Genomic DNA, 24,061 nt, shown 5'->3' with positions numbered 1-24,061 from the left:
TCTAAATTAGTGTAAACCATGTGAGAATGAAATATTCCCATTTAAAAGAAAAAAGTAAACATTTTAAATACCTTAGAAAAAGTAAAGGTGTTATGTTTCATTTAATGCTGAAACAAATAAAAGTAATAGAAAAAATATTTTTGAAGAAATTTTTACAATTTAACATGCTGACTTTCATAATTAAGGAGGAATCACTGGTGAAAATATTTTGAAAACATTTGGTTATTTAAGTAAATTAAATTCATATTGTGATTTAGAAGTGTACGATGTCAGCTCTCCCTCACAAACTGCCCTCTCTGACAGAGGTGAGAGGTGTAATATCTGTAGTTACGCTAAAGTTAAGTACTCAAAAGAATTATCACAAATTGATACTTGATGGGATAATAAACTGAAGCCATAAGTTTTTATGAACAGTTCTCTGAATATTCAGAGCATGATAGGCTAAATAGTTGCCCCAAAATATGTCCATGTCCATATCTCTAGATCCAGTGACTATTACCTTACATGCGAGAAGGGAATTTGCAGAAGTGATTAAGTCAAGGTTTATGAGATGGGGAATGTGCTGGTTTGAAAGGATGTATGGACCCTAGAAAAGCCATGTTTTAATCAAAATCCCTTTTTGTAATGGAAGAATAATTCTTATTCAATACTGTATGTTTGAATCTATAATTAGATCATCTCCCTGGAAATGTAACACAATCAAGGGTGGTTGTTAAGCTGGATTAACCCATTTGGGTGGGTCTTAATTAGTTTCTGAAGTCCTATAAAAGAGGAAACTTTTTGGAGGATGAGATTCAGAGAGAGCAGAGCAGAACAACATAGCCACGAGCAGTAGAATCCACCAGCCAGGGACCTTTGGAGATGAAGGAGGAAAATGTCTCCTGGGAGCTTAATGAAAAGAAAGCCAGGAGAAGAAGCTAGCAGATGATGTCATGCTTGCCATGTGCCCTTCCAGATGAGAGAGGAACCCTGACTGTGTTTACCACATGCCTTTACAGATGAAAGAGAAACTCTGAACTTCATCGGTCTTCTTGAGCCAAGGTATCTTTCCCTGGATGCCTTAGCTTGGACATTTCATACACTTGTTTTAGTTGGGACATTTTCTTGGCCTTGGAGCTGTAAGCTAGCAACTGATTAAATTCTCCTTTTTAAAAGCCATTCGTTTCTGGCATATGCATTCTGGCAGCTAGCAAACTAGAACAGGGAGACTAACATAGATCACCCAGGTGCACCCAATATTATCACAGATTTTCTTCATAAGAAAAATGCAGGAGGAGTCAGAGTCAGAGAAAACAATGTAGAAATTACAATGTGATTTGAGGATAGAGGAAGGGAACACATGCCAAAGAATAGAGGTGGCCACTAGAAGCTGTAAAAAGCAAGGGGACAGATTCTCCTTGAAAAGCCTCCAGAAGGAACCAGCCAAATTAACACTTTTGCTACACTGATAAAATTATGCACAGGCTCTGAAAATCAAAGTATACAAGAAGTTTACTGAGCTAAAGTAGCACACATACAGAGCAGCACCAAAAAAAGAGGATACTGCTCAAAAGGGCTAGATTAGGGGAGGCAGCTTTTGGGACAAAAGAAGGATGTGGGGCATGGAGGGGACAAGGAAGATGAATTGTGAGAGAAGCATAGGCTACATTAGCTGTAAGGAGGATGTAAATTGTCTGTAGCAGGTTGTCTTTGGGTCATAGTCCATTAATCAGCAACTTGCACAAGCAGGGTTGGTCATGAAAGATTATGGCTTACCTGATGAAGATTTGTAGACTTGTTGATGCCAGTTTTACTTGTTTTACTACAGCAAGGGGTAGGGATCTCTACTGGTACCATGAGGGATCTTTGACATGTTAGGCTGCCTCAGTTGTCCTCTATTTCTTTTTTGTAGTTTCCTGGTTAAAATGGAAGTTCATGCAAATCAAAATGATTAATAAATCTATTTACCATTTCAATTTCACACTTATCCCAGTGAAACTGATTTTGGACTTCTGACCTCCAGAACTATATATTTTTTACGCCACTAAGTTTATAGTAATTGAATGCAGAAGCAATAGGAAACATACAAAGAGTTTTTGAAAGCATTCATTTTAAAGCAGAAATAAATTTACTAGTTGAAAATGATTACAGAAGTTCTCTCACTGAACACATGAGCTTGAATATAGGAATGCAATAGGTTTTCTCCAAAAGTTGAACATGAAATGCATGAGAGAAGTAAAATCTGTATATATTAGGCAGTGTAGTCTAGGGAAACAGAACCAACAAGAGATATCTGTAAATATAATAAGATTTTATAGAAGTGTCTCATGCAACTATGGAGATGCATAGTCCAAATTTCATAGGATGAGCTACAAGCTGGCTACTTCGGTAAGGGTTTTCTATGAATTCCCCAGGAGAAGCTGGCTGGTTAAAGTAGAGATTAGAGCTCTCTTTCCTGACTGCTGAAGTCATCACTTACCCTTTTAAAGCCTTCAACTGATTGAATTAAATGTCTCTTATAGCTGAAAACATTCTTATTTGTTGACTGTAGATGTAATCGGCCATAGATGCAATCAATTTACTGATAATTAAAGTTCATGAATTTTCCTCACAGTAACAGGCCAGTGCTGCTTGACCAGACAACTGGGTACCATTACTTGACACATGAACAAAATCATTGCACTGTGTTTATTCTTCGTGGCCATGCATAGTTTCAGTCAGGTTTTAGGACCCTCTGAACAAATTCATAGAGGTAATCAAGTGCAAGTCAGAAAAAAAAAAATCATCAAGATGAACTCTTTTTCCTGTGTAGGAGAAGGAATAGGCTCACCTTTCTCTGGTTAAAATTCTGCATTTATTTTAAAATGGTAGGCATTTGTTGGAGAAACCTTAAAATATCGCTATTGTTGGAGAAGCCATAAAATATTGCTAACATGGCTGCCGTGGCTGATGCAAGGCAACACAAAATGGCTGACCCGAAATCTGCCCTCCAGCGTAGCAACAACGATCACCAATCCCAGCCTGACACATGTCCCTGCATGCTTCCCAGCTTATATAAGCCTGTACACTTCCTGAATAAAGCAGACGCCTTCCATTTTTCCCTGAGGATTGTCTCTTGAATCGCGTGCTGTGTGCTCTGTGTCTGTGTGAATGACTCAGTATGGCTTCTTACCCCCAGCCATCAGCTAACCAGCCATCAGCTATCCCACAGGCATTTTTGGTAGTCCATTTGCCAGCTACACAAAGAACCACCAAGCATGGTCATGAAGTGAGGACTTTGTTTCAACGTTTTTCTTTCCCATTACTCAACTCACCAAGGAATAGCCCTGCTACTTTTTCCTGTTACTCACTCAGGCAGGAATAGCCCATGCTAATGTGTGAGTAAGAAATTTACTAATTTATCATGCATACCAAGGGTTGTGGCTTGAAGATTGTACGTACCGCTGAAAAGGTCATGTTCTTTTGATCTGTTCCTCTGAGTATAGACCTATTATAGGTGGAAGCTTGTGACTAGTTTTTTTTTTTTTTTCTCAGTTGTACTGTGACCTACTTCTTTCAAGGTGGATCTTAATCTGTTTATTGGAGTCTTTTAGAAGAGATAAAACACACACAGAAGCTAAAAATAATGAAACCCAGAGAGTTTAGAGAAGGTCCAAAAAAGTTGAGAAAAAAGGACTCTCCCACAGAAGCTGACAGTGGAAGCCACTGAAGGCAGAGGCTGAAAGTAATGAAACCTGGGAGAGAAGAACCAGGAGATGCCAGCCATGTGCTCTTCCAATGTAACAGAGGCGTTCCAGATGCCAAGATAGTTTCTTCCTGTTGATGCCTTAATTAGGACATTTTCATAGTCTCAGAATAGTAAATTGTAGCTAATAAATGAATTAATAATTAATTAATAATTAATTAATAATTAATTAATTTAATTAATTAATTTTTCACATTTATAGTGAAAATAGGATCCCCATTAGTTATATTGTGGGATGACAGATATTAAGGTATTAAATAAGATGAGGTTCACATATGGGGCATTGTCTAACAGGTATTCTCAATGTGTTCACCTAATCTTTAGGTATTTGTATCCATGATTCAGATTCTATCTTCAACAATTTTTGGAAGTTACTGTTTCACCTTGGCCTCTAATGGAACAACAAAAGCATTAGTTAAAAATGAAGCAATCCACAACAAAGAGAGAGCCATGTATAGCTTACCAAATGTCACCATCTTGATTGCAGATATAACTACAGTTGTGACATAGGCCCATGGTTTAGCTAATTGCTATTGAGCCTCAGTAGAATGTTTCTATATTTTATGGAAATTGACTCCATTCTTCATTTCTGTCTCTTAGGTTTGCTTGTTTCTGGGTGTCATGTCCTTATTTGTTATTGAAGAATGGTTCTTAAGAAACTGCTTTATGCAATTGCTCTACCCAGGACACATAGTGTTGAAAAAAATCATGATTCTACTTCATACTTTAGTCATTCACTGGGATATATGTCTCAGTTTAAATTGCAAAGAAAAATCAACTATCAATTGTTGAAAGTTAAGAATTGATAATAGTAGCCACTTATTATTAAGGAGCTATTTCATTCCTTAGAAAGAGAGCACCCACCCAACCGTATTCCCTGAAAAAGAGTTAGAGAGGGAGAGAAAAAGAGAGCGAGACTGAGAGGAGAGATACAGAGAGGAATATATCTTACCTTCCTTCCTTGCTCTTCATTATCCTTCTCAACTAATAATAGGGAAAAAGAATTGCAGGCAGCAGAGGGTCACAACAGGAAAGTTCCTACTTCCTGAAAGAATGTAACAATTTTTATTTATTTTGGGGGTGGAGAGTGGTTTGCTATTATATTTTAAATAGGCTTCCTATTAGTAAATGCTGAGAAGTCCCTAATGATTCTTGCATCTGTTGTGAGAACAGAGAAAGGAATTTACTTTATTGATTCTTTGTCAACTAGGCAATTTGCCAGCCTACTACTCATCAGAACTCCTAACTTTATTTTTCAGGCTGTCCTTCAGAGATTTAGTTTCTCTTTTCTCAAGTAATTTTTCTCAACTCACACACACAAAAATTCCTTCTGACAATATACTGATTACCAGAACTCTTTATAATGAGGTGCAAAGTTTAATTACATAATTGCACCTAAAAAGACTTAATGTGCACTGTTTTAGTTTGCTAGTGCTCCCAGAATGCAATGTACCAGAAATGGGTTGGCTTTTATAGAGGATTTAAAAAGTTACAAGTTTACAGTTCCAAGGCCTTAAAAATATTTAAACTAAGGCATCCAAGGAAAGATACCTTGATTCCAAAGAAAGGGCAAGATGGCATTGGGGTTTCCTGTCACATGGGGAGGCATGAGGCCAATCCTTATTCCTGGTTCCGCTGCTCCCAGCTTCCGACATCAGTGACTTCTTTCTAAGCATCTGTAGACCTTAGTTTCTCTTGGGAGAACTCTCGGTTCTGGCTTGCTTAGCATATCATGGGAAGGGACATGGCAATGTTTACTGGTCTCTGCTTCTCCAAATGTCTGTGTGTAAGCATTTGCTCTCTCTTTAGGTACTCCAACCATCTCCGAATGTCTGTGTCTATGTCAACTCTGAAGCACCTCCAAATCTTTCCTCTTTTAAAGGACCCCAGTAAACTATTCAAGACCTACCTTGAGTAGGTAGAGTCACATCTCTATTTAATCAAAAGGTGACACCCAGAATTGGATTTGCCACATCTCCATAGAAATAATCTAATCTAAAGGTGACACCCACAATTGAGTGGGTCAGTCTCTACAAAAAACAATCTAATCGAAGTCTTCCACCCTTAACAATAGGGCTGCCCCTACAAGATTTGATTAGGAAAAAGACATGTCTTTTCTGACATAGATAACTGTTTCAAACTAGCAGGTGTACTATCACCCAGTTAAACTTTAATCAAGGGAAAATAACATTACTCATGCCATTTGAACAGTGAATATAGAAATGAGGAGAAATAAATTTTTCAATTTTAAAAATTAGCTGTCCCTCTTTGTCTTATTCATAAAGTTCTAACTGGCCAAGCATTTATTTTTAATACAAGTATCTAATCTCTTTAGTACTGATGTTAAAAGCTCAGTAGTGTCAGCCGAGGTGAATGAGCTGAATTTTTTAATGACTCAAGATAACCCAGAGGATCACACTGTCCCTGAATTTCTTCATTAAAACCTTTTATATAAAAGGTAGATATGAGAAAGACCTGAGGGAATTATAAAATTACCTGGAATTGTACCCAAAGAGAAAGACATCATAAGAATTTTAATTTATTTTTTATGTCTAATTTGAAGTCTTTTCTAAAGGTCGAGTCAAAATATATCTTAAAATCATGTTAAGCAATGATGTGAGCTGTTTCAAAAATGTCTTCCAACTCATAGTACATTATCATATTTGAAAGTTTTCCTCACTTTATATTTCTGTACTATTATTCTAGTGTATCTATGATTGTTTTCTACTTAATGATTAATGGAGATTGTGCCCATTTGAAGCTATTATGTATCTCAGAAAAGCCATGTGCTTCAATTCTCATTCAATATTCCTGGGTGGGATATTTTTTATTGTTTCCATGGAGATGTTACCCACCCAATTGTGGGTGGTAACTTTTGATTAGATGGTTTCCATTGAGATGTGTCTCCACCCATTCAAGGTGGGGTTGCTTACTGGAGACTTTCAAAAGGGAATCATTTTGAAAAAGCTTTACAGCCAACAGAAGAGTCAGAGTCTTAGGAAAGCCATTGAAAATGTCTGGAGAGAAAGCTAACAGATTTTGCCATGTGCCTTTCCAGTTAAGAGAGAAACCCTGACTGTCATCAGCCTTCTTGAACCAAGGTAGATTTCCCTAGATGCCTTAGTTGAATACTTTTATAGCCTTGCCTTAATTTAGAATTTTCATGGCCTCAGAACTGTAAACTTGCCACTTAATAAATTCTCCTTTTTAAAAGCGATTCCATTTCTGGTATATTACATTCTGCAGCATTTAAGAAACCAATACAGAGGGGTTAGATTGATATTATTAACCCCTATGCAGAGAAGTTTTATAATCAAATCTCTGATCTTTATAGAAATTAAAAATAAATAATAACATTTTACCAAATATCGAGGCTTAAAGTATACATCTTTTGGGAGATTGCCTCAATAGGTATACTATTCTTGAAACAGAATAAGCCAACCATCTTCATTAGTTGCATTTTGGAGTTAACACAAGAAATATCACATTTCTCTAGTGGCAATTTATTAGAGGAAGACCCCACAGTGACAGAGATTCATAGTGACAAAATCAGAATGCATATGAGGGATAAATCATTCTTTAAGCAATTGGCTAGTAAAGGATATTTGAGAAACATTTTTTTTTTAACTTTATTTGGAAAAACAAATTCAAGAACATGCAATGAAGGGAAAAAACAAGTGAAGAACTTGGACTACCAGGTGGTAACATGGGTTGCAAAGTCACAATTCTTAAAACTTTGCGATACTGGAATCAAAATAGAGATCAGATTAATAAAACTATATAGACAACCACATTAAGTATATATTGCTACTTTCTGGATTTAGAAACTGAAATTAGGTAGCGATTACTTATATATAAATGATACTGGAAAAAAATATAAGATGTTATGGAGGGAAATATTTAGAGTGCACATTATTTTTATAGATGGAAAAAAGAGTATTTAAAAGAAACATTAATTCACATATTGGTTAAATAATAAAATGCCAATGCTGATGCACTGAAATAATCCAAACAAATGTTACTAAGAAAACTTCATTTCCATTAAAACAGATGATTATCAATTTAATTTCTCAACTATTTAGAAAAATAAACAAGGAAATTTTGAGCTACTTTTAGTTTGTTAAGAATTCTCTACCCCTGGGTTGAAACCTTATCAAATATTTTTGCTATGTCATGAAAATCAATATCAATCAGAAAACTGAAAAATGCTATGGAAATAGAATGACATATTTTTAAAGGAGTTGAGATATTTTTCCTTCTCCAGTTTAATTATAGCCCCCCATATATGTACAATGAAAATGACAGTTGACATGAGAAAATAAAAACTGAAGTGATTTATTTAGTTAGTGAGCATTATCTAGGCTATGAAAAAAAATATGCAGCTCACCACTGCAATAAAGGGGAAATATAAAGTTAATAATTTCTCCTTTTTGGGAAACTAAGGCTCTCAACTCCATTTCTTAAACTGACTGACATTTGCAATGCAAGGCCATAAAACCTGTGCAAGAAAACCATCTGGATTTAGTACTGGGGCAATGACATTTTTAGTCTGTCAGCTGAACGTTGTTTAGTAGAAAAAACAATGAGACCATTTTCAAATATTTTGGAATATATTTATTTACTGTTGAAAAGAAAAAATGACCTCATTTTCCAAATATCTGCCATATATTTTCTAAGTTTCTTCTTTTAATTTAAAGCAATATGGGAGTTAATTCACACACTGTATTATGAGGTTTAAAAACAAAATACCTTGGGAGAAAGTATATACATAAATGCATTAGAGATAGAATAGCCTTGGGGAATATTACACTTTATCCATACGATCTAGAATTTTTTTTTTTTTTTTTTTTTTTTTTTTTTGCCTGGAAGCAGGCACCAGAAATTGAACCCCTGCCTCTGGCTTCGCAGGCGAGAACTCTGCCTACTGAGCCACCATGGCCCACCCCAGATCTAGAATATTTTAACAACATTTTATATGTTTAAGAACAGGAAGGAAATGCCCACTAATATGTAAATACATTAAACACTTGTTGATTTAGATAAATCAACATAAATGTACATGAATTCAATTATCTGTTTGTAAATCTCTCTCTATATATACAGATAGATAGATAGACATAGATATTCAGAATGACTTTACTCCAAAATGTTAAAATAAGCATAATAGTCTAGGTATTGCCCATTTCTCTGTTATCTTAGACTAACGATATCCTAGAATTCATTACCTTTAGGAATTGTGATTTTGGTTTTTTTGTGGGTGTTTTTCTTTTACTCTCAACGTTATGTCCAAGAGAACCAGTGATGATCTGTGTTTTCACCCAGTCCTATCTGTCTTTACAAAAGACTCTGCTGGGAACAGACCTCTGACAAATGCATATGGAATGAGAAGTGTCCTCTATAAAAATGGTTGTTATGTTTTGAAATGTGAAAATAAAATGATTGTGAGTTAGCAACATTTTTTGTTCTTGTTGCAATACTATTGAAAAACCTAGAAAACTGTAAAGGGAAATAAAGAAAGATATAGAAAGGAAAAACAATCTTTCTCTCTATTCTTATTTGTTTTCTCCTAAAGGATCCCACAGATTGTAACGAATAATTAATTTAGGTTATTCAAATAATTTCTTTGAATGCTCTACATAGCCCCATTATGATGCATAAAATCTAAAATTTTCTCAATTCCCTGTCTTATTATCACAAAAGATCTTTGAGGGAAGTTATTTGTTTTGCTTTTTATTACCGGTTTTAACTTGGAGAGAAAAAAAAAAGCAACTAATGTGTCACCATAGAGTAAGAAAATCCTTATCAATTTACAGATTATTAAAGTAAATTAATCATCTACATATGACTATTTTTAAATAATGTCAAATTTTCCTTTGAATAATCTAAATATCAGTTAAAAATCAGATATTAAGTAGTTAAAGAACACCTTTCATTCCTTGCATTATAGACAATCATCTACATGTAGAAACATTAAGCCATAAATTCATTTTCTATTAAACCATTATTTTAAAATAATTCATGTTCAAAATAAATAGAAACTTGGGTGTATATATGTGCATATATATACTAATCTATTTTATTTTTGTATTATTGTTGTTTTTAAAGAATAGTGTAATATATACTGCACACACACACATTATAATCCCACACTTAACTATATTTTCATTTTTCCCTATATTAGTTAACATATGTGTAGCTCATGATATCTGTTATAAAATATTCCATAGACTATACCATTATTTAATCAGTCCTTTATTTTATCAGTTCTCAAATTTTTTTTATGAAGAAGTTGTTGATTATAACATTCAGTGTACATCTTTGATATTTTTAGAAATTTGTTATTACTTCCTAACTTATTTCCTGATTAGGATTTATACAATTCAGAATTATGAGAATATATAGAAACATATGGGGTCTTTTAGATATCCACAACCATCCTTTAAAAGTCCTGCTTATCACACAATGGAGATTGTTTTAAGTTAAAATTACACTGTGTCTTCAGTTTATGGGAAAGATTTGCTTTCTTTTTTCTTTTCCTGATTATCATGTGTCTCTGCTTTACCTTCCTTGTAGGGCTCTTCATATATGGCTGTTAATTTTTTCAACAATTTTCCAAAATTATTTCTATTTCTCTTACGTGTCCACTAAATCGTTTGTTTTGTTTTATTTTCTTTGTTTTTCCTGTAGAGTTTGGACAAAGTTTTTCATGTATGCTATCAATTGAGGATTTCTGCTTCAACTTTTGTTCATAAAGGTCTCCTTTTTCTAATGTTGATTATTGATATGGACTCTATTCATTAAGGAGTTTGTTATATAATAAATTTATTTATATTTATTATATTTTGTCATATCAGAAACCCATTAATTTTCACTAATAGAACACTAACTCGGCTCTCCTAGCAGCTGCTTTATAACTGGCTCCTTGGCAATGCACCCTTCCTGATCTACCTCTGCCCCACAGAGCCAGGAAAAAAAGAAGATTTACTGAAAGTGGTATCGTTGGGTCTCTGACCCCTAAAATATGTGAGCTTCCTGGCATAAATATATAGGACAGTTTCATTATTTAAAACCTCTCAATGCTTCTCATCACCTCTACGATTAATACCAAATGTACCAGCTTCTCTCTGTTTCCATTTTCTCTCATTTCTCCCCTCACCAAGCTGTTTATTATTATTTATGCAGATGAAAATGTATAGGATGATCAAGGAACTCTATGTTTCAGCTGTTCTGAAAAATGAAAACAAAATCAATAATCATTGATTATTCCTTGATCATACCATCCCCTTTCATGTTTCTGCATTTAATCTCCTAACTCTCTGTCTAGAATCCCTTTCCTGTTTCATGCAGTTTACATCTACATGCATTCAACCAGAGTGAAAGTGCTTTCTAACTTCTGTGGTTATGTGGATTTCTCCTTCCTATCTGATTCCACTATATGTGGTATTATCTGTCTATAATAACACTAATCACATTGAATGATTTGACTTGGAAAAATTGTATATACCAATTAGACTGTGAGTTCAGTTGAAGGCAAAGTTATTATCATTAAACTTTGTAGTCTTTCTCAACATAATGTCTGGGGCATAGTTATATTTCAATAAATATTTGTATATATTACCATTTCATTAGTATTTTTAAAACTTATATAGTGTTGGTCATTGAGCTGTCAATAAATATTGAGATTCCTGGGAAGATATTAAGAATAGAAGATACCACAATTAAGGGCCTTGTATAATTTGCCAAAATGTTTGAATTTTTTTTTTCTCAAAACTGCTCTGTGCTGGTCTTCAGAGACCCAGAAAAAAAAAAAAAAGTCCAACTCTTGTGTTTCATTCTGCACTAATTTTCTTTTTTTGCACATATATAATCTTTACCCCACAGAGTCGGGAAAAAGTGTTAATAGTACTAATTTAAATAATATATTTACTACTAATTTTTCAGGATTTATTTTTTCCAAAGAAGCTGTGAATATTGGTGGAAATTAGACATTAACTTAACATGCGTGGATTCATCCCAGTTTTATTCAAAGATCATTAAAACATTTCAAACTGGTAGAATATCATTCACTAAATAAATAATAAATAATGATATTTATTAAATACCATTTAATAAATAAATAACATGTAATTGATTTATTGATATGAACTATAAAAGGATGAATGTAACAATAAATAAGGCAATTCAGTAAAAGCAATAGAATATGAGAGCTATAAGATTATAGAGTTCAATTTCTCAATGATGATATTTCATTGCTGTCTGTCAACACTTGTACTGATAAAACCTTTATTGTATAACAAAGGGAAGAAAAACAATGACGAGGTTATTGATTTCGAAAACAACACCTGGATGGAAGTCCTAGCTCTGTGAGAATTGAGGTTTATAAGCTTAGAAAACAAAAACAAGCAAATGGACAAAATTTCATCTCTTTTTCTCCTTATCTGAAAGAGTATAATAAGACCTACTTTGTATAGTTTACAAGCCTGTTGAAAAATTAAATGAAATAATCTTCTGAACACATCTGAAAAATGTTAAATTTATATGTATGGTAAAATGGTAATTCATAGACAGTCACAGGGAGACAGAAAGAGAGGCAGAAAGTGATTTTCCAAATCTATTATTTTCATTTTACCAAAAACAAGCAAACAAAAAAGTATTCTTTCTTCCAATACAGTTTCTAAAATTTGGTAAATGCTTAAATTGAATAATTATAAGCCAAAATCTTGGGAGGGACACATTTTCTTTGAGATAAAAGAAAATTTATGGTTCTTAGTACAGCACAAGAACCAGGCTTTCTAAAATGAATCATTATCTTGGCTAAGGACTTCAGTTGTTAAAGTAAGATAACCACCCCTAGAGTTGTAGTAAAATAATCGTCAAACTCTAAATCAAAATTGGTTTCTCTTTATAAAAAAAAAGAAAAGCCTTACGATAAACAACATTGAATATAATTGTCACATGATATGATAAATCAGTTTGTTATGGTTATGAAATATTATGAGCATGTATTTTATGTCAATCAAATAAAAAAAAATTTGCTGCTGAAAGAACTTGTTCCTTTCTCATCTAGCATATCTTGGCATGTAATAAAAGGAATAGATTGTCTTTGTTTTTATGGGCAAATTTCAAGATTCTCTTGCTTCTTTTTTAGTGTCATTGGTTTGTCAATGTAATCATGAAGTAACCACTTTGTCTCTGTCTTAATCTCATTGTTTGTGTAACTAAGTTATGCTTCTTGCAAGCTTATCAAGGTTCAAAGTCAGTTCAAGTTTAGTTTTACAATATGTGCTGGCTAATGATATTGCCAATGATAAGAGAGATGTTCATTTCCAAATGCATGCCTGCATATACCCACACCCCAGCACCCCACTTACTACAAAGTGAAAATTTGAGAGAGTTATTGGAAGAGTTTTCAGATAGTTTCTTACCACTCATCTTGTGGCCTTAATATTTGGAATTTTCTCCTTCAAATAATTTTTATTGTTTGAGATGCTTAGAATAAAATATTTTTTTGTAAAATTCACATAACTCCTTCCATGCAAATCTTAACATAAAAATATTATAAGCAGTATTTCTCAAATCACAAAGGGGTTGACTGATTCATTGCATAAATATGTTCCTCCCTCAGTTCATTTATCACCACAATGTCTTGGTGGATTTTGTTATTTTTATGCTGTTTATAACTTTTCAGTGATTTTTAAAATTTAAGCTTAATAGCTTTTTTTCAAAATATGAAAATGCCCATGATACTATAAATTTGTCCTAACTCTTCTTACCCTCTTTAATTTGCATTAATTTTTTCTGCAATCTTCATGCTATATGCCAAAAAAAGTGCAAATATCAAATTCATTCTTGTTTTCGATTTTTATAAATGGGGAAAAAAACTAAATAAATAGATAAATAAATTGTGCAATGTGATTGAAAGGGGATGTATAGTGACATGTAGCCCAGTGATTATATCTACAATTATAAATATAAGTTCTTTTAAGAACAATTTCAAAGGTTCGATAGTGATCAAAGAGTCAATAGTAGAGGGGTATTGGGGAAAACAAAAACAATGCATGGTATGACTAATAATTAACAGGAAAACATCAACAGTACCACAACACTACCAGGCTCAACTAATTGAGTGGGGAGGGAAAAGTGATAAGGAGTAGTTTTGATACAATAGTTGATGATGCTGTGTTTGTCAGTTCTTTGTCACTATGGACCAATGGAAATTGGTCTAAAATTGAGAGTGCTGCTGAGTGTACAACCAAATGAAGATACTATAAGACATGACTTGTTGATTTTGGACATTACCCATAATGCCCAATAGATTGAGAGAGCCAAAGCTACCATGACTAGAAGCAGAATGGCAAACTGTGATACAATTACATGATGGGATATGGTACAGCTACAAAATGGAAGGACATCGAGAGGCATGCAATGAACTGACTAAATCTTGGGGTCAATGTGTTGGGCCAAATAGGCCAGAAACAAAGGAACAGATATGGTAAAGTCTCTTATTTCCTTATAAGAAAATTGGAGCCTAGATTGTAAGTCATCACAGCAGCCACACTTAGTCTCTCAGACTGTTGTTGCCAATGTATTTCTAGATTCACAGACACTGAGCTATATGTGTATCAGCTGGTATTTCTCTGGAACATTTAATAACTCTTTGACACCTAAGATGCAGAAATGAAGTGTTTCAGCCCTGAAAATTAGCATAGCTATATATAGCTATATATAATATTTTAACATAACTGAAAAAGAGATCAGTCCTCAGTTAGAGTTATAAACAAAGTCAATTTACCTGGGTCTAAGCAAATCAGAATACAGGGTAAAAGATGATAGTGTATGTACATTAGAACTTCACCTGCTATATGGGACCAAAGGTGTAGAGATTTATGTCTAGAACCTAAATTTTCAGTAACATGTAATCTAAATCAACCTGTCTAGATAGCTCTTTAAACAATCCAAACAGAGTCCAGAATGGGAACTAGGCTTTGTAATTCTGTATAACAGTGTAATACTAGGATAAATCTCAGGCTACAGTGAGCTGTATTTTATTTTTTAATTTTTTTTAATCTTATTTTTTTTTTTTGCATGGACAGGTGGCAGGAATTGAACCTGGGTCTCCGGCATGGCAAGCGAGAATTCTGCCACTGAGCCACCATAGCACCACCCTGTAGGCTGATAATTAAAAAGTATTTTTAGAGTCTCTTGAGGATCCAAAGTAAAAAATACATCTATGTATATATATATATAAGTAAATTAACTATTAACCTTTCCCATCTGGGAAACCCCAGGTACTCTCTCAACCATTGAAAACTCCCCCAAAAAAGGCTAAGCCCTTCATTTTGAGACTTGCCCTTACGAAACTTATTTCTGTATAGAAGCTAAGACTGCCCATAATAAATCTTAAGAGGTGCTTCCAGAAAACTTTTTTTCTTGCTCAGATGAGGCCTCTCACTCTCTACTCCAACACTGCAGGGAGAATCATTACCCTTCCCTCTACATAGGACACAACATTCAGGGGTGAAAATCTCCCTGACAGCGTGGGATATGACTTCTGGGGATGAGTCTGGCCCTGGCACTATGGGATAGACAATACCTTCCAGACTAAAAAGGGGAAAAGAAATGTGATAAAATAAGGCATCAGTGACCAAGAGAGATCAAATGGAGTCAAGAGACTATTCTAGAGGTTACTCTTAGGCAAGCTTCCGTTTGATAGTGCTAATTGCCATGGTTTGCTAACCCCAACCAACATCACTCCTGTTTACTCTTAAAAACAAACTGAAACTAGGGCTCAAACTGAGACTCTGTAATTCCCAGATATTCCTAGATCAGATAAATCCTGAAACTCAGAAGGCTCAGCCTTTTCAAGACTATCAGTTAGTGTTGATTTCCTTTCTCAATGTGAAAAAGTCAGAAAGGGCATTGCTCAAAGATTCCCTTAGATTGGGAGAGGGCTCAGAGGAGAAGGAGGAGGTGTAGCAGAAAAAGAAAATAGGATTTAACAAATGTGTATCACTGTTGAATCACTATATCAATGATCTTTCTAGCCTCCAGTTTTTTGGAGCAAGTAGAAGGAAAAATCTGAGATGGTGGAATGCTAGCCCGTGGCAAACCTATTCAATAACTATTCATTGAAATGTGCTTTGAAAATTATATTTCTTCCTTTTATTTTTGTATATATGTTATATTTTATCATAAAAAACATTTAAAAATAAAATAAAAATAATCTAAGCAATTAACTATAAATTAGATTAGTGTGTTATTATTCATAATGTATGAACACCTATTTTTTTCTACAATGAATTTGACTAGTCCTTTTCTTATAGAAATACAAACTAATATTTTGTAGAATGAGAATTATTATGAGGTCCATTTTAATACATTTGATACATATTTCAAATTTGAAATAGTACTCAACAAATAATGCATTTACTCTCACCCCTACCAAGAGAAAACCTTTGACAAATGTGTTAGGTTGGGTTATGCTCTATGAAAATCTGCACCCACCTCTCAATCCTGCTCCATCTCACTTTTTTTTGCCCACAAACATGTCAAAGGTCTAGAACAACAGGTCATTTCTCCCTTACATCATATGCCATTGCTGCAGACTTTGTAGTGAATAACTGTTACCTGATCTATGTATTAAATTGTAAATAATATTTAATATAATGGTTATTTTTATAGTATAATTTTAATAATGAACTGAGATTAAAATGTCAAACTGCTAAATAAATATTTCCATGTACACCTTTCTTTTTTAGTCTCTTTAATTCCAAATAAAATTGATGAAGAGAGATTACTTTTATCCATTCCCTTGAGTTCACTATGGAAATTCTAGATAATTTACTGACATTTATTGGAAATTTTCAATTTCAATGTAAAAGAGAGGCTCCTTTGAAATAGTTCAATTTCACTAAAAACAGATCTGGTGTTACAGACAACAGGCGCCTTTAAATCCATAGCTTGCTTTCTAGTTAATTAATATAGAGACTGATACTCTAATATCTGTGCTTAATTGGGTCATTAGGAAATTTTGGTTGAGAATCCAGGTAGAAACCCCTCAGGATTGAAATAATCAAAACAAAGTGTACATAATATAGTGCTTACATTAAAAGAAGCATTAAATATTAATGATTCCTTGAGCACATTGACTCATTTTTGCTTCCCCCTGCCAAATCTAGTGTTGGGGTGTGGGAGTGTTCATAGGAAATTCAGAGTAGCAGGTATGATTTTAGATTACATTCTGAAGAAAACATAGCCCTAGCCTATCTCCAGGGCTTAAATTCCTCTTACTGGTTTATGTCTTCCTAAGGGTCCAGTTAGTGGAGCATTTATTAAACTTAATGATAGCCTGTATCTGACTTAAAGAGGCTTAAATTTAATCAATTTAATAGTGTGCTTAACTAGATATGATTTCTTTATTTGAAGTTGCTTGATACTAACATAAGTAAATTATGTTATTAAATTTTTCCCTGTTCATCTTAAAATATTGACAAATAATATAAATAAAAATCAGAAATACCATTATTAATATTTTACTGGAATTCCATTGTGTTAATCTAATTGAACCACAAGTATGTTAAATGGTGTGTCTTTTTATGTACTCTATAGTTATTTTAATATAGAAAAACATACGGTAGTCCAGCTAACAGAAAGTAAAGGACTGTGTAGATCAACGAATGAGTTAATACCAAAATGCTATATGAATTTCAAACATGGTCATAATAAAGATGCCACAGAAAGAGAAGATAAAGGGGTAGGCAAAATGGGCACAGGTTAGAAAATGTGTCCTATAATCTTTCTTTAACTGGTAAGTTTAGAAAGTCACTATGTTATTTTTTTTTTTTTTTTTTTTTTTTTTTTAAAGGAAAGACAGAGAGAAGGAAGGAAGGATAGAAGGAAGGAAGGAAGGAAGAAAGGGAAACATCTTTAAACATTTTCTTGTTTTATTGTATTCTGTTTCTCCGTTTTTGTTACATGGGCTGGGGCCGGGAATCGAACCGAGGTCCTCCGGCATAGCAGGCAAGCACTTTGCCCGCTGAGCCACCGCGGCCCGCCCACTATGTTATTTTATAAGCAAAATTAATGAAGCATATTTCAAGATATATTTCATTTTTCATTATTTCCCTCTTCCAGTGTGTATGCATGCCAGAATACACCACAAATTCAGGTTGGTTTTTGAGGAATGTTTGCCTAATTCACTGGAACCCATGCTGCAGTGGATCCACCTTCTGTATTTCCCAAAATAAAGGTCCTCCTCATGTTAAATATGTGTGGCAATTGGAATTTACAGGTAATTAATTGTCTTTAATTATTTTATTCTGTCTATATCATTTCAAAATTGAAATGAAGTACTACTAAGGAAGGAATATCGTTTCATGAGAGTCTGTAACAAAATAGACTGGTTTAGGTGGGGCAAAAAAGAAGAATAGGCAATTGGGAGAGCCAATAGGGAGTTCAGAAATGATTTCTATAAGAAAGCCAATCCGGAATGGCAACGTAGAGATTGAGGCCACAAGGAAAGGTTGGAAAAGAGCATTTTCTATTCTAAGGGAATGTTTATGAAGATGCTATATTGAAAGGAAAACTCTTTTGAAGGCCTGGTAGGAGACCTGAGAGCAAGCATGAAAGTAGGACTTCAGGGAGGGAAACAATGCCAGAAATTAAATGCCAGGTTTCATTCTAAAGGCAATAGGAAATCATTGTAGGGATTGATGTATTAAAAAAAGAAAACTCTAATACAAAATTATATTGAAAAGGAGACAAAAATAGAGGCCGTGGTAGGGAGTATGGTGTAGTCATATTCTGAGAACATGAAGTTTGCAGTAGGGTGTGGTACTAAGGATTGTTAAAAGTGAACACTTTCAAAATTTATATCCTAGGGATTCTTGGTTATGGATTGCACATGCAAAGAAGATGATGAAGTTGTCAACAAGGGCACTTGTTTTTTTGACTTAAACATCTGAAAGAATGTAATTCTAACTTTATACATTATTAAATATATTTTAATCATTTTTATAGAATCACAGTTGCAGTTTTAGAGTCTATTTTGATGAACATCGTTTTCTATTCTTTGAATGCATTTTTGAATAATATTTGACTTAGCTCATGCAAATTAATTCCCACATTCTTAAACTCTATGGTACTTCAATTAGTTATTTTAAAGAATATTTCCTCTCACAACATCTTACATCAACATTTATCAACAATCAACAAATTAGTAGATTAGATACATCTGTTTTTAACTAATGGCTTATTTTATTTAACTGACAGCAGCTGCACTTATAAAACTACTATCACATTAAAACAGTGTTGAAACAAACTAACAATTAGTCTTTTAAACAGAAGACATGATAATTTATTCCATGATGCTTATAAAATGTTATTCTGGAGAGTTAACAACCAATGATGACAGAAATAGTTATTGGTTCATTAAGCAAATCACGCCCAACCTCAAAAGTGATAGAAGAGAGAAATAACTTGTTGATTGCAGTACGTTAGACATTAGACATTGCATTATACATGCTTACTATTTGACATGACACAAACGAATAAAACAAACAAGAGCAGCAACTGAGGTTAGAAAAATAAAATGAATTAAATCGTCTGAGGACTATTTAGTGATTGAGTAGCTTGGTGGTTTGGCCACATATTAAAATCACCTGAGGAACTTTTATAAGCTACTAATTAATGTTGGACCTACACCGCGCAAGAATTTAATCACAATTGCAGTGTGATGCACACAGGAGATTGCTGAAGGCTCCTCAAATGTTTCTAATGTGCAGATTGAGACATACAATATACTATTACAAGCTCAACGTGTTCATGGACTTCAGTGCAAGCATCACTTTTATACTTGATCTGTTTTGGTCTCTTAGAAGGAATGGTTCATGTAGCTATTCGTTTATTTTATTTTTTTATTGTTAATTGTAGTAACATATCTACAACTCACAATTTCCCATTTTAATTATTTTCACATGTACAGTTCAGCAGGATTGTATTATCTATATTCACAATATGATGCTGCCATCACCAATATCCATTACTATAAATTTTTCATCATCTGGAACAGAAACTCTGTACCCATCAAACTTTTCTAGAACTGAAAATGGCAAATGGAAACATACGCACAATAATAAAATAGCAAAATTTTTGGTAGGATTTTGCATGTTTTCTTTGCTTTCCAGCTTATTACTTTACATATATAATGTAACATAAAATTTCAAATTTTAACCACTTCAAGGAAACAATTCAGTGTAATTAAGTCCATTCACAATTTTGTCCTACATTCACCACCATGCATAATCAAAAGTTTTCAACACCTGAAGAAAATTCTGTATGAGTTAAGCAATTCCTCCCCATCCATCTGCCCTGATAACCTATAATCCATATCTTGTATCTATGAATTTGAATCTTCTAGTTATTTCTTATAAATGACATATCATATTTCATTTAATATTTGTCCTTTTGCACCTGGCTTATCTCATTCTACATAATGTTTTACAGATTCATCCATATAATGACATGTGCAAGAACTCCATTATCTTAAAGCTGAATAATATTCCATTTTATGTATATACCACATTTACTTATATATTAATATTTTATAGACATTGGTTGTTTCTACTTTTGGGCTATTTTGACTAATGCTGCTATGAACATTAGTGTACAGATATCTGTCTGAGTCACTGCTTTCAGTTCTCCTGCATGAATTCTTAGAAGTGGGATTGTGGTGAATTCATAATTCTATATTTAACTACATTTAACTAGTTAAATATAGTTTAACTATATTTAGTTAATATTAAACTTTCTATATTTAACTTTCTCAGGAATCTATATTTAACTTTCTCAGGAGCATCCAAACTGCTTTGTACAATGGCTGAATCATTTTATATACAATTGTGCCATTTCTCCACATCCTTACCAACGCTTGTTATTTTCCAAGTTTCTAATAATAGACATACTAGAAAGTGTGAGGTGGTATTTCATGGTGGTTTTGATTTATATTTTCCTAAATGATAATGATGTCAAACTTCTTTTCATGTGTCTCTTGGTTATTTCTATGTCTTCTTTGGAGAAATGTTATTTTTCTCCTTTGCTCATTTAAAAAATTAAGTTGTTTGTATTTGGTAAAGAATTGAACATTCTTTATTCTGTACATTATGCTATCATCAGATATAGGGTTTCAATATTTTCTCCCATTCTAGTGGGAGAAAGTGAAAGTGTCTTTTCACTTTCTTGAAAATGTTCCTTGATCCACAAAAGTTTTTAACTTTGATAAATATCAATTGATCTTTTTCTTCATTGGCTATGAGTTTAGCATGAAAACTTAGTATCTGTTACCTAATACAAGGTCTTGAAAATATTCCCTTAAATTTTCTTCTAAGAGTTTATAGTTGTAGCTCTTATATTATTTTGTTGATCCATTTTGGGTTACTTGAGAATATGGTTTGAGGTTGGTGTCCACTTTCATCTCTTTTATTATTTTGCAGTCTTCCAAGCACCATTATTGAAGAGAATATTTTCCCCCACTGAGTGGACTTTGCATTCTTGTCCAAAGTCAGTTGGGCATAGATTTATGGGTTTATATTTGTGCTCTCAATTCTATTTCTTTGGTCTATAAATATGTCCTTATGCCAATACCAGTTTTGATTACTATAGCTTTGTAAGGAGTTTTAAAATTAGTTAAGTATAAGGCCTCCAACTTTTTCTTTTTCAAGATGATTTTGGCTATTGAATACCCTTGCCCTTCCTATGAATTTGATGATTGACTTTTCTATTTCTACAAGAAAGGCTATTGGAATTTTGATTGGGATTGAGTTGAATCTGTAAATCACATTGGTGATATTGACATCTTAAATTAAAATATTAATTTTCTAATCAATGGAGATGGAATGGCTTTCCACTTATTGACATATTTACCTTCTTTAAGCAAGTTTTTTTAGTTTGACAACCACAAATTTTTTAAATACTTGATTACATAAATTCCTAGAAAGTTTATTCTTTAGCTGCTATTGTGAATATTATTGTTTTGTTGATTTCCTCTTTAGATTGCTCATTGATGGTGTACAGAAATGCAACTTATTTTTTCATGTTGAGCATAAACTCAACCACTTTGTTGAATTCATTTATGAGCTTTAGTAGATTTCTCATAGATTCTTTTTTAACTTCCCATATATATACATATATATGAATATATCACAATGAGATATAGTTTTAATTCTTCCTTTCCAATTTGAAAGTTTTTCGTTTCTATTTTTTTTAATTTTTGGTTAATTTCTTTGGTTAGCATGTTCGATACAAAATTGAATAGCAGTGGTAAAAGTAGGGTTCTGTATCTTAGAGTCCAAGATTTCAGTCATTCCCCATCAATAATGATATTAAATGTGCATTTTTTATATAAATCCTTTAACATTTTGAGGGAGGTCACTTCAATTCCTGGTTGTCTGAGTGTTTTTACTAAGAATGGGTGCTGGATTTTCTGTACATGTATGTTTTTATATAAATAATGGGAATAATAGGAACTCACATTGTTCATGGGTAAGAAGACTGAGCAAATATAGCCAATTTTATTAGCAGCAGTAAAATTAAAAATGCTTTTATTTTTGGAGATTTGAGGGGGTAAAATTAAATCAAAATTGCAAATAGATAAATCAGTTCTGACCAAATATTAACAAAGTATAATAAGTATATTTATCATTATTATATCATGAATATATGGTCAGAGATTAGAGAACATAGCTAATCATCACAAAATAGAGAAAATAAAAAAAAAAAAACTCACTCCCACATTCAAGATTCTAAATAACATGGCCTACTAAAGGGATAGAAGCCAGTGTGATAATGCTCACTAGTCGATAAATATTTAAGGAAAACCACCCAAACTCCTCTTAGAGGCATAAAAAAAAAAATCAATGTAATTTCTATCAGAAAAGTTATCAAAAGAAATACAATTTAGAATAAATGAAAAATATGTAAATATAATTGAAAATTTTATGTATGGCAAGGTTTCTTTATTTCCCCTACTTGTGCCATTAAGATATAATTTTATTTTTTCCTCATAAAATATAATTGAAGAGCAACTTTAAAATCAAGCTGCTGAACTTGCATGGGCTGCATTAATTTTACTAGCAGTAAAATTATTTTAATTAAGGAATATTTCTACCTACTAAATGAAGTGTCTTATACGCCCAATCAATTCTTGCCAATATGATTGCTCTACCAAAGAAGGGATGATAATTAATTAGAAGCCCCTTCAAGGACAATTGGTCTACAGTGCACAACTTGAGAAAAGAGCTGACATGCACTGCTTCTTTTCAATATAATCATCAATGTTCACTATATGTATTATTAGCTTTGAGAAAAGAACTACTGACAGAGTGCATAATAAATTATGAAGTGAAATAAAACCATGTGACTCATGGTTATAAATTATAACAAAAAGAGAAGTTCTTTACGTAAACCTTTCTCTTTTCAAAGGAAAATATTATTATAGTTTAATAATCTAAAGTAAGTGCATACTTCCAATGTGCAACAACATTTTTTCCTAAATTACTAATGATTGCTTCATTGATGAATTGATATTGAAAGCCAATATTTATGTTTTCTCTATTTTTCCTTAAGCATTAGTAAATCTTACTTGTAAAATAACCTATAAGTTATTAGCTGTAATGTATTCACTACTAATTATCACAATTAAAGAAGAAAAGAGATTTTTAAATGAAATTAACATCTTGTTTCCCAAAGTTCACATGCAAAAGTAAATAAGCAAGGCAAGTTATACTCTGAAAAAGAGGATTGTATGGGTATATGGGGAGTGAACTAGCTCTACATGACATAAAATAATATATTATACTTCGATAATAAAAAGCATGGTGACTTTTGCAATAATAATCAATACATAGAGCAGAACATAAGGTACAAAAATGTAGGCAAGTCAATTAAATGAAGAAATAAAGAAATTTAGCATGTAATAATATTGCCAATTTAAATCATTAAGATAAAGAGAGGCATTATATCTTTAACTAATGTTGAACATAGTCATCTGCAAAAAAATAAAACTAAAAAAGGCTGATATGTATCTTAAAATATACCTTAGGTAAAATTCAAAGAGTTAAAATTCATATTTTTAAAACTAAATGTTAAAAAATTATGAAAAATATGAATTTGTATGGGAAAGGACATTATAGCTACCATTCAAAATTAGAAGCCAGAAAGTCAGAGTCAGATGAAATTGACTACATGAAAATCAAAAACTTGTGAAAAATATCTTAAAGAATGTCATAATGCAAAAGACAAATACATTTGTTGCCAAAACTAATCAGTAAGAAATATAAAATC

The 24,061-nt window shown here is 32.8% G+C and overlaps 1 protein-coding gene across 1 annotated transcript in view; it reads left to right on the top strand.

The window, feature by feature from the left end:
* Positions 1-24,061, top strand: part of EYS (EGF-like photoreceptor maintenance factor) — a 1,737,133-nt gene that overhangs the window by 119,735 nt on the left and 1,593,337 nt on the right. The window contains 1 exon segment of the mRNA XM_077159432.1: positions 17,858-18,014. Coding sequence (XP_077015547.1) covers positions 17,858-18,014 — 157 coding nt within the window.

This window comes from Tamandua tetradactyla, chromosome 5 (assembly GCF_023851605.1).
Source record: "Tamandua tetradactyla isolate mTamTet1 chromosome 5, mTamTet1.pri, whole genome shotgun sequence".
Lineage (NCBI taxonomy): Eukaryota > Metazoa > Chordata > Mammalia > Pilosa > Myrmecophagidae > Tamandua > Tamandua tetradactyla.
Note: the sequence above shows the minus strand (reverse complement) of the source record. Positions and strands in the feature narration are given on the sequence as shown.